Source organism: Hydra vulgaris, chromosome 11, assembly GCF_038396675.1.
Source record: "Hydra vulgaris chromosome 11, alternate assembly HydraT2T_AEP".
Taxonomy (NCBI): domain Eukaryota; kingdom Metazoa; phylum Cnidaria; class Hydrozoa; order Anthoathecata; family Hydridae; genus Hydra; species Hydra vulgaris.
Window position 1 is genome coordinate 15,540,831 of NC_088930.1, and position 12,220 is coordinate 15,553,050.

Below are 12,220 nucleotides of genomic sequence, written 5' to 3' on the forward strand. Positions count from 1 at the left end.
CTTATAGTTACCATTTTGCAAACCATTGTTTTTAAGCAATTTGTTACTTTATGACATAAATTATTCTTAAGTAATAAGACTAAAATATCAAAACTTACGAAATTAAGTTTTACTTTAAAAATTGCAGAATCAGAAATGTTGCAGGTCAAAAACCACGATGCCCCAGAGAGAGAAATTTAGTCAGCCATTCTGTTGAGAATTTTATTACTCAGAATAAAACCTGCCTGATTTTAGAGGCTTGATTTTCATGAAATTCAAGGCATGTGAAACAGCTCCATATTGGTTAATTTTCACCTAATGGTCTGATTTTTTTTGCAAGTTCACAATAATCTCTGCACTTCTTAAAAGTCTAAATGTAAATAATTTTAAAATTAGAAACTTACACATTTTGTTTTTATTAAAAGGTATTTTAAAGTGAAGCAGTTTTATCTTTACTTTACTATTTTTTAACCTTTTATGGTTTTATGATATTAATACTTGATTCTTAACAGTTTTATTTATGGCTACGGCTATATGAAGCTCTCCAACATGATTCAGAGATTAACAAGAATAATGGTCGGTGAGAAAACTTAGCTAATTTTGTACAAACCCCTTTTAAATAGCCAGGGCTTAAAGTGGGTGAACTGTATGAGATAAAAGCATCTAACAAATTTCTAATTGCTGTGTAATGGGCCTCAACACTATCGTGTTTAAAAACCATATTTTTTTAATTACATAAAAAATTTGGGCGTTTTTAAAAAAACCAGTTAACAAAAATAATAGTAAAAAATAGATAAAAAAATTTTCCATTACTTGCAATGACGTTATTATATAGTTAATGAATTGTAAATTTCTATTTGTGCCGATTGTTTGAAAGTAGAAACTCAAAATATATAAAAATTTTGAACTTTAAAAGAGTGACATGAGTATAAATAGTCATCCAAAATAGAAAATAAAAAAATTTCATTTAGAAAATCATACCTTGGATATATTTTACGTCACTCTGCGTATAAAGATTTGTTAATGAGGGTTTTAATGGGATAGGCTAATATATATATATATATATATATATATATATATATATATATATATATATATATATATATATATATATATATATATATATATATTTTTTTTTTTTTTTAACTCAAGCTGAACTCAAATTAGTCTCACAAAGAGCAAGTAGGTCTGGTGAACTTTGCAAGAGATAAGACTCAACAGAAGAAAAGTTATTTAGAAGACCACATATATTAATGAATGATAGGTTTAGAGAACTTGGTGATGGCGATGGCTTTTTGTGTTTTAAAGTTTTTGGTACTTTATTCATTTTTAAATTTGTTAAAGAACTTGACTCAAAGCATAGATAGTACTAAGAACATTGTTTAATAGCCCAAGCAATTGTCTCATTACTATTAATATACCCTAAACCATAGCAAAGGGCTTTAAATATGGCCTTGGCAATGCACACCTAAAGTACAAACAGGGACACCATCCATGCGCAACATGGCACTTTTAATGTTTTTGATATTTTTTAGCTGTCGATGGAATCAGCCTCTTTGAGAGCTACCGCAGAGTTCAGGAAACCTGACTACCAGCCAGCCTCAGGACCATAAAACTGAGTTTTAGAGCTGTACCCTCATTAGGAGATAATAGAATGAGTTGCCTAGTCATAAAAACAGAGACACAAGCAAAACCCATGCATTGAGTCAAGAAGACCCAGCATTCAACAAGCTAAACTGGAAACGATGTTTTAAAAATACATCTGCACCAGCCTAATAGATGAAAAAGGGGTACCAGGCTGGTCAGCAGGTAGAATCTGTTTACCCTTTAAGTTTTTGCCTAGGAGGCCTTCTACAAGACAGTAGCCGGAGGCATTTAACATCTACCCAAGATAAGTATTTTTATCAAGTCACCATCTCTAGCCTTTACTCAACTAAGAGCCCCGAGGCAGGGGTGTTTTAAGTCGGAGTTGGCTTGTCCTAGCTTTTGCCTAAAAAAATCGTATCCTACAAGATAGCAGGACATGAAGCAGATTGTTCTGGGTTATATGTTACCAGAAGCAGGATAACCTGACCTGATATTGACCCTATTAAAAACTTTAAAAGAGATTTTTTATTATCACTGAAAAGATGAAAATAATTGGTAATTAATTTTTGTTGATTTTACTTAGTATTTTTTTAAAAGAAGCAAGCATATATATATATATATATATATATATATATATATATATATATATATATATATATATATATATATATATATATATATATATATATATATATATATATATATATATATATATATATATATATATATATATATATATATATATATACGGTAGCAGCATAAAGTCTTTGCCACACTCAGGAAAAACAAGAAAAAGTCATTTATTTTTATTCTGCAAAAGTTAAAGCACCACCAAACAGCACCAAACATAACTCAAATGATATAAATGCATAGCACTTGTAAAAAAACAACACAAATAAAAAGATGTCCAATTAGAGATTTAGAAAAATTCACAAAGGAAAAGCTTTAAAAAGTAATATACCAAGGCAACCTAAGTACAAGTTGTGTAAAATCCAACAGTGTGGCAAAGACTTTATGCCACCACTGTATATATATGTATATATATATATATATATATATATATATATATATATATATATATATATATATATATATATATATATATATATATATATATATATATATATATATATATATATATATATGTATATATATATGTGTGTATATATATAATATGTGTATATATATATATATATATATATATATATATATATATATATATATATATATATATATATATATATATATATATATATTTGGAATTTAAAGCTGTTTTTAGGACAAATAGGTGATTTGATACATAATTATCTGCGCAGAGCTAATAATTGATTTATTAGAATGTTTATTTTTAATTATAAATTTTTTATTATTTATGTTGATAGCAAACTTTTGATGTTTTATATTTTCAAATTGTAATATACAAAATAGTTGCTGAAATTTACCACAAAAATTAAAGATATTTTTTGTTTAATATTCAAAATAATAAATTTCCAAATGTTATTTAATATTTTAATTTTATAGTAAACATCTTTTTTAGAGAAATATTATGTTTAATATTTAAAAACAAACTTCTATAAAATTATAATAAAGTCTCATACTATGTGTGTATTTATGTTGAAATTATTATTTTTTTTGCATTTTTTTTTTTAAGAAATACAAAAAGAAATATGAAGACCTGAAAGCAAAAAAGATGAATTGTTTAGCAGAATCAACAAAAAAATTAAATCACGCAGAGTATTTTTTTTTTTTAATACTTCTTTTCTCAAATGATATTTATATGAAATTTTTGTTCTCGTTTTTATGACCTGGTTTTTATGAGCTGAATTATATAGTTTTATAAACTTTCTGCAAAACTATTTTGATGTAATAATGACCGTTTTCATTGAACAGTAATTATTAAGTGATAACTATACACACATACCAATATTTAATAATATTATATTGGGGCAGGCAAGGTTTCTAAGCCATGGGCAAGACAACTTACCTCAGAGAAGGAAAACTCCCCTCCTGTTTTTTTTGTGGGTTAAAAAAGTAGGCTATACACTTGGATGCTGATCCTCTTAGTAGCAGTATCACAATTATGATCTTTAATAACATCCCTTTATGTTCAGATTACATTGTGAAGAAGATGTATGATATCGATCCTAATGTCACTACATCAACAAGGAAAATGCAAGGTATGTAAGAATCACACAAACCATATATCGTACCCAGAATCTAGGAGATCTTCAATGAAGTTCCAGAAAAATCAATATGCTTCATAACGAGAAATCTGCAGATATCAGATGCAACTGTTAGCACAATGTGTACTTAGAAAAAGACCTGTTTTTGGCACTTCATACAAAGGAAAGGCAATTTGAAAAAGCAAGAAAACTGTTTGCAAAACTGAAAAATATCAAAGAAGCAAGTTCTTTGACTTTCCTTTTTTAATGAAAAGAACATGACCAGATAGTCAAAAGAAAAAATAACAAAATTAATTTACTTCAAAATACAACACTTTGGTGGTAGGTTTACGTTTTACTAAAATTTTTTCGATTTGTCTTGCGTACCCTGTATATTAGCCTGTTTTTTTTGTTTGTTTTTCAACAAGGCTGCAAGCAACCACTATTAGAGTTGGAAGTTACTTGAAGATATAAGATGAAGTTTATAGAGCAAGATAGCGATTGAGAGACAACTTAAGAGATTGCAAATTATATGAATCAAGAAAGCAAGATGAAGGGAGGAATTCCAAATAAATGTTGATCGAGGACAAAAACTATGCAAATAAGACTTTTTAGAGCATTTAGGAACAGTCACAGAAAAAGGATGAGACTTAATTCCATGATGAGTAACACGAGAATGAATTTTAGTAGATGGCACAAGACACTAGCTCTTTAAAGCAGTGCCCATTATAATATTTTTAGAAAAGAGAAAGTGAAGCAACATTACGGCGATGTGATAATGGTTGGTTGGCTGCAAGAGCAGGTTCGACTATGTATAAAATGCATTTTTGCACCTTATCTAAAATACAAAAGGGCATCATTGGAACAGTATTCCATACAAGGACAAATTTGAGATTTATAATGATAAAGAATAGAATCTGGAATAAGTAAGTGGTGCAACCAAAGAGATGCAACCTTAGCAGATGCTAATTTTGCAATGGATTTGATATACGGTTTCCAAGATAGATTAGAAGTAATAGTTAATCCTAGAAGATAAAGGGTAGATGACTCGTCTAGTACATCACCCTTCATAAATATAGAAAGATCTAAATTATTGCGGTAATAATTGGCTGAAAAAATTGAGTTTTATCTAAATTAAAATTCACCAGCCACTGTGAGCCCCATACTGTAGCAGAAGTGAGATCCTTTTCAAGCTCAAATGCCCCCTCCAAGCAATCAGAGAGTGTTGGCTTCTTATCAAGACAAGAATAAATAGTAGTAAAATTGTTTGAAACTTTTTTCAATTAATCCTTTTCTTCCCTGGGAATCATTATCTTTCTTTCTCTTCTCTGATCCTTTAGGAAAATTAAATCTTGAACCTTTTCATAATCTCTATCCTTTTCCTAAATTCTTCTTTGATCTGGAATGTTGAATAGCTAATCAAACTCTTCTAACAAATTATGATGAATTGATTGTACTCTTTTTTTTAATTGAACTTTTGACATTCAGAGCATATTTATGTATTTTTCTGCATTTGGGAAGCTTATTCCTAAACAAAATTGATAACTTCTTTCCAGAGATTCAAATTTTAAAACATAAAATCTTCAAATGATTAATTTTACACAGGAACAAAATGTTGAAAATGATAATAATAATAGTAATAATAACAACAACAATAATAATAATAATAATAATAATAATAATAATAATAATAATAATAATAATAATAATAATAATAATAATAATAATAATAATAGTAATAACATTATGACAAAATTGGTCTGAATTGCATCCCCAAATGCAGCCCTCTTCCAAACTCAATTAACTTCCTTCACCATGCAGTTGTTTCTATCCTCCATGACACATTTGTTGTCTTGGCAAACTAGATCAAATACTCGGTCTTCCTGAACATAACTTATATTTTCTTTGCAAAGCTAGAATTTATAGCTTCTGTCTGATTGCAGGTACCTGACCAAAAATAGATAATAAAGATATATAAAATGTTTGGTAAAAAAGGAACCTATGACTCTCAACCCAATGGCATTAAAACTATGACAATAAATATTTCAGTGTTTTTAATGTCATTGGGTTGAGGGTATAATCTAAACTTTTACCTTAGTGCTAAATTTATTGTGTTGTGTTATCTAAATTGTCAAAAATGTAACATAACCTCAAATATCAGACATAGCCTTACTCAGCAGTGAAATGTTTGTAATTCATTTATTCTCTTTTTTTCAATAGTTCACAAATTACATAACATTTGGAATAGGACAAATAAAATTTTTCTAATTCATCAAATTGTTTTTATTTTATTGCAGTTTAAAGTTATTTAAAAAAAAAACATTTATGATGTTTTTTGAGATGAGTATTTTATGTTTTATTTTTTTATTTTTAAAACTTTTAAAAATAAAAAAATAATAAAAATATTCTTCAACTTCAAACGGCTATAAAAACAAAATGGTTTAAAAAAATTTTTTTATGCTCTGACCAAGATGTATTCAAGCAAACACCATGAATAATTTAACAACATTGGTTTTATGAAACAATAATTATGGTTATCCTTTCATGTGTGTGTTTGTGTGTGTGTGTTTGTGTGTGTGTGTGTTTGTGTGTATTATTTGCTAGGCTAAGTATAACGTAATTATAAAAAATTATTTTTCTTTAGTATACATTTATCAAATCTCAATAAGCTTGATAAAAAAAATAGTGACATATGTCAGGTAAGTCAATCTTGTTAAAAATAAATTTTAAAAATTTATTGAATTTAGTAACATTTAAATGTTTAAAATTATTCTTTTTTTTTGTTTGCTTTTTAATACAGATTTTAGATATTTTTATAAAATGTTTACAGATATTTTTATTATAATTTTTCAGCTCAAGAATAAAATGAAAATCTTAATTCCCACTCTAGATCTTTTGTGTTCAGTATCAATTTAAATATTTTTTTGCAGCTTTACATAATATAAAGTTTAATATGTATATTCATATGTTAGTGGATCAGCAGAGCAAATAGCATGTAATGAAATGGAATCAGTTATTCATAGCAGTCAGTTAGACAAGACTGCTGGTCTTTCTTGTTGAAGGCTTTAAAGGATGTAGAAGTTTAGTGGGCCCCAGATGTTTGCAAACACAATTGTACATTAAGATAAATTCCCAAATGATGGAAGAAGAATTGGGTAGTAAAAATTAATAAATAAGGCAGTATGCACCAGAATGAAGATTTTCGAAAGAACTATTGCCAAAAATAAACATTGCATTTACTTAAAATATGCAGTTTGGCGTTTGCAGTTTGCAAACGCCAAAAGTCAAAACAGCAGTTTAGCTAGGAATTATTAAATGCAGAGACAAAAGTACTAAAAGTTTAAAAGAGTTTAGTGTTGATTAATTGGAATAAAAATAAAAAGGTTCATGATAATAATGAATAAGATTAAAGTCATGCATTGTTTCGTCAAGAATGAGCTAGTAGACTGGAAAGTGGCATGGATCAGCTGGTAGAACAGAAAAATCATTAAAGAAAAGAATAAGTTGTGCACTGACCAAGTCAAAGAATTATCTCTAGTTCTAACAGCAAAAGGTGCATCATTAAAGAATAAAGTTACAAATGCGTTTACAGTGTTGTGATGTATGGCAGTTATTAAGCGACCAGGGTTGATATTTGACTGGGACTAGGTATGATAAAAAGGAAAAATTAGCCAGGGCAGGGTTTATGACTGTGGCTGAAATAAATATTGATAAAACTGATTAAATTTATTATTTTAAGTTAAAGTTTATGTATAAATAAAATATATGTGTAAATTATAATTATCATTTTAGCTTCCTTGTTTTTGCAATTACATGGATTAAAAGTTACTTTTAAAGCTGCTTGTAATGCATTCTCTCCAAATTTTTTATATTTCTATTTCTACCTTTTTCTTTTGAAACCTGCTATCTCTCTGCATGCTACCTCTCTGCACGCTACCTCTCTGCATACCTAAACTACCATTTTCTACTTTGATACTCACTATCAGATACACACTTATTATTCCTAATCTGTGTCTAAAATCAATTTTTTTTATTATTTTAAGTCACACTATACATCCATTTGATGTTTTTGAGATATTTTAAAAGAAATATTTTGAGTTATAATTTGATATGCTTTGAGTTATTTTAAATATATTTTGAGTTATAATTTGATATATTTTTGAGTTATTTTAAAAGATATATTTTGAGTTAGATAATTTTGAGTTATTTTAAAAGACAAAGAAAAAGATTCATGAATTTCTTTGTTAAAAAATATAAAATTTATCTTAAGTACTGAAAGTATAAATTATGTTTTTAAATATATATAAAATAGTTTTTGTGTGCGGTTTTTCTATTTTCTTTACCTTTTATTTCAACTGGTAATAACTCAAACAAAATAAACAAAAATGGTTAAAAAAAACAGCTCAACAACTTACTAACGGCTGTGAAACATGGACAATTAAAGTTAACCCATCAAAAAAGGACATAAAAAGTGATGATCAGACTAATCTATGTTGTAATTTTTAAAATCAGAAAAGAATCAATGATCTTAGTTAGAAATGGATAATAATAAGTGCATTTGACAGAATGTATCAAAAAAATTAAGGTAGTTTGAGCAGGCAGAAGTTAAAAGTAGAGATAATTTGGTACCAGCATGTAGAGAGTTGGCAGGTTGAGGAGAAAAAAAACTGCAGTAGATATAAAATCTTGAAGAGTGCTTTAAAGATGACATGTAGATTGAAGAAATGTATATCAACATGTATATTGACATTATGCTAAACATCTAACTCATTCAAGCATGGAAATTAGGACATGGGGCATGGGCATTAAAATAGTGATGCATTTTTAATTATTCAATGTATAGTTTAAAATAAAATAAAATTGTATGTGTAGTTTAAAATAAAATGAAATAAATTTTATTTTTAATTTTTCCCCAGGAAATTTCTTTTTATAGTTGAGATTTGATAGGAAATATGAAAGACAGTTAAAGAAAAGAAATCAGTCAACAAGATTTAAAAAACTGTATTTTGAAGAAATTAGGAAAACATGTTAAGTGTGAGTTCTAAAGCACTTGCTTTATCTCAGAACATAAATCAACTTTAACTCAGAACATAAATCGGAACATAACTCAGAATATAAATCAGAACATAACTCAGAACATAAATCAGAACATAACTCAGAACATAATCAACTTTAGCTCAGAACATAAATCAAATCATAAATCAGAACATAACTCAGAATATAAATCAGAACATAACTCAGAACATAAATCAACTTTAACAATCATAAAACAACAGGCATCAATTAAAAGCATCAGAACAGTTTTAAGCAAATCATTCAAAGAAATCAATTAAAAACCTTTTTTTTAAAAAAGCAAAAGAAATTAGTAATTGGTTAATTTTAAATTCAATAGCATTTTAATAAAAAATTTTATAAGTAATTTCAAATAATAAAATAGTTCTTTATATTTAAATACTAATCAAATTTTGTAATATTAAAAATGTTGCACAACAGTTACACAATTAATCGCTCAGATTTCATGTCTTGTGTGAGATCTAAAAGTCTAAATTGTTAGTTCACTGGTAAAACTTCTCTTTAAAAACAAAAAATGTTTAAAGAGGGCTGGAGGATGAGGTCCTTCCCAAAATGATTTATAAAAATTATTACTAATCTTTACTCAAGCAAGAACTCCATGACATCATTATTTCCACGACATTATTTGATATGAATTCAATGTTATTATTTGCTTTCACACATGAAATTGCAAGCTATGTCATTTATTAAACAAGAGTTTTTACTCAGCATTTCTTTATCTTTTTATAAAAAATCTTTCTCAACATTATAAAAACATGACAATATGGTGACAACATGAATACCTCTTATAGTTCTTGAACGTTTTTTTGTAATACTAAAACAAAAATTTTTAATAAGTTAGGAAGTGGTCAAAATACTAAGGAGTTTTTAAAATATTATAAATATTGTTGTTTTTTTAAACTATAGAAATACATTTCTTCAGGATTTGTACACTCTTATTAAAGAGTTGGTTCAATTGGTAACACCCTGGCAAAAAAGCTGTCTTGATTATGATACAACATCTTTGTCATTATTGGATCTCAAAGATATCTTAAAGAAGTTAATCGATGCTAAATATAAAGGACCTCAAAAGGATGCAGATCAATATAAATACTTGGTTGAACATTATATGTATCTGTTTAACATCAGAAATTTTGAATGGGTGTACACACATATGTACAATTTTTATGCTAAGTTTAAAAAGTTGGAAAATGGTTTTTGTACAATAAGAAATATTCTAAATATGGGTATGAATAAAATAGTTGGTTTTTTATTTTTTTATTTTAATTTTAATTTTTCATAATATGTTTTATTGATTTTTCTATTTATTTTGTTTGATATTTTTACTTTAATAGATAAAAATTCAAAAAACTGCATAGTTAAATCTTTGCATGAATTAATATAAATGAGTTTACTTATACTCGTATAGTTTGCATAATAAGTGAACATGCACAAATTTACTTAAATATTACAAAACATATACAAAACTCAAAAAACTCTTATGAGTGACCAATCATATCTCATATCAATCATGTCTCTTAAGACCATGAATGTAAAACAGTATGCTCCTTTATATCCACTTTTGATACAATGGTTAATTTGTTCTATAAAGATTGGAGCATTAATTTATATAGATTAGATGAGTTTGTGAGACACACAAGTCTAGATCCTACATGTTGTTGTTTTTATTTCTAATATACTGATACATGCTGTTTGCTTCATTTTCATCTTTTTTCAATTTAATTGATTCCTCTGACTGATAGATTTGTTTCAAGTGTTCAAAGTTTTTTTAGTTGTTTAGTTTAGTATATTTTTTACAAATAGACACCAATTATATTAAAACATGTTTTTGACCAAACAACTGGTCAAATGCATATTTTAGTATTCTGTCTAGTATCTAATTCTGGTATCAAATATAGATAGATTTGTCATTACCAAGATTTTGATTTTACCTTGCAATCATAATTACCATTTTTACTTTTGTAAATTGTAATTTACAAGAATGGAAAATTCATGTTTACAGTGCAATCACAGAGGTAATATTACATGCAATCGCACTCAATCATTTTTATTGACTGCCATAAATTGAGTTTGTCTAAAGTTTTTTTTGTTTATGTTTGTGACTTCAAATCAGACAAAACTAAATCAGAAATTTCCTTTTCCTCATTTTTAATAACTACAACCTTCATGGTCTTATAAAATTTGTAGTCCCCTCAAATTTAGGAAGGTTGGGGGGGGGGGGCAAATTTTAAATGGTCATTATTTTTGTTTTAAAAATAAAGCAATTCAATAGAAAAAAATAAAAATATAGTACAAAACATAGTACAAAAGATATCTGCACAGCTTTCTAGCAGAATACTGAAGGCTGAGGTTGACATGAAATATGTACCATTCGTGATCCTAACTAGCATAATTTTTTAGCATATAAAATATGTCAAACATTTTTTATCGGTGTATTTTGACATAATTTTATGTCTGAATTATTTCCTGCTGACATAAAATGTCTAAGATATTTTCTAACGACATATTTTGACATAATTTTATATCTTATTTATTTTCTACTGACATAAAATATGTTTGACATATTTTATTTCGGACATGTTTTATGTTTTATATTCTTAAAATAAAAGTCAAACTAACAACTTAGTAACGCATTTCAGAGTAATTTGATGAATAAAATGAAAATACGTTAACAAATTAGTCTGATTTGTTCAAGAAAATGATTAGGCTGGTGAGAAGACTATTTTTTTTTTTACTATGCTATCCTTATATTCATAAAGTTTTTCATTAATTAAATAAAACTTTTTTTTGTTGTTGTTTGTATAGATTCGACTGCAAAACTTAACAATATTATTGATGCAATTGGACAGTTGGTCAAAGCTAAAGATTTACTTTATTTCGAAAATATAGATAGGTAAATTTTGAAATTATTTTTTAAATTTTTCTTAAGCTTAACAAAGTGTTTGTACAAAATTTTTTTTATTTTAGGCTCATAAAAGATATCAAAAGATTCGAACAATTTTACAAATCCTTCTATGGTATGGTAAATCAGCTTTTGGAAATTTTAGGTACGTATTCTGTAAAATTTTAGATATTTATGTAAATAAAAAAAACTTTATTTACAAGACAATACAAGTTTGAAATTTATGGCAATAATAACTAATTTAAAAATAGTAGCAAATACCTTATGAAAAAATATCAATTTTTTTTTGTATAGGTGTTGAGTATCCAGAAGACATTGTTCCATATGTTAAAAGACTTATTTCTTATGGTTGAAATAAAATTGCCCCAGATGATCTTATCAGCACAATATATCATTAAAACTTGCATTTTAAAAAATGATAATAAATCTATTTTTTATAAATAAAATTAAAAAAAGTAATTGAACAGTTATGATTATTTTTATTTATTAAAACATGAAATATACTTTCAATTTTAAA

The 12,220-nt window shown here is 26.7% G+C and overlaps 1 protein-coding gene across 1 annotated transcript in view; it reads left to right on the top strand.

Moving 5' to 3' along the window:
* LOC101235262 (uncharacterized) overlaps positions 1 to 12,220 on the top strand; it is a 34,419-nt gene extending 22,199 nt beyond the window's left edge. The window contains exons 7-12 of the mRNA XM_065810248.1: positions 3,218 to 3,300; positions 6,373 to 6,427; positions 9,724 to 10,027; positions 11,607 to 11,694; positions 11,769 to 11,848; positions 11,998 to 12,220. Of these exons, the coding sequence (XP_065666320.1) occupies positions 3,218 to 3,300; positions 6,373 to 6,427; positions 9,724 to 10,027; positions 11,607 to 11,694; positions 11,769 to 11,848; positions 11,998 to 12,056 (669 nt within the window). The 3' untranslated portion in view covers positions 12,057 to 12,220. The remainder of the gene's footprint in view (positions 1 to 3,217; positions 3,301 to 6,372; positions 6,428 to 9,723; positions 10,028 to 11,606; positions 11,695 to 11,768; positions 11,849 to 11,997) is intronic.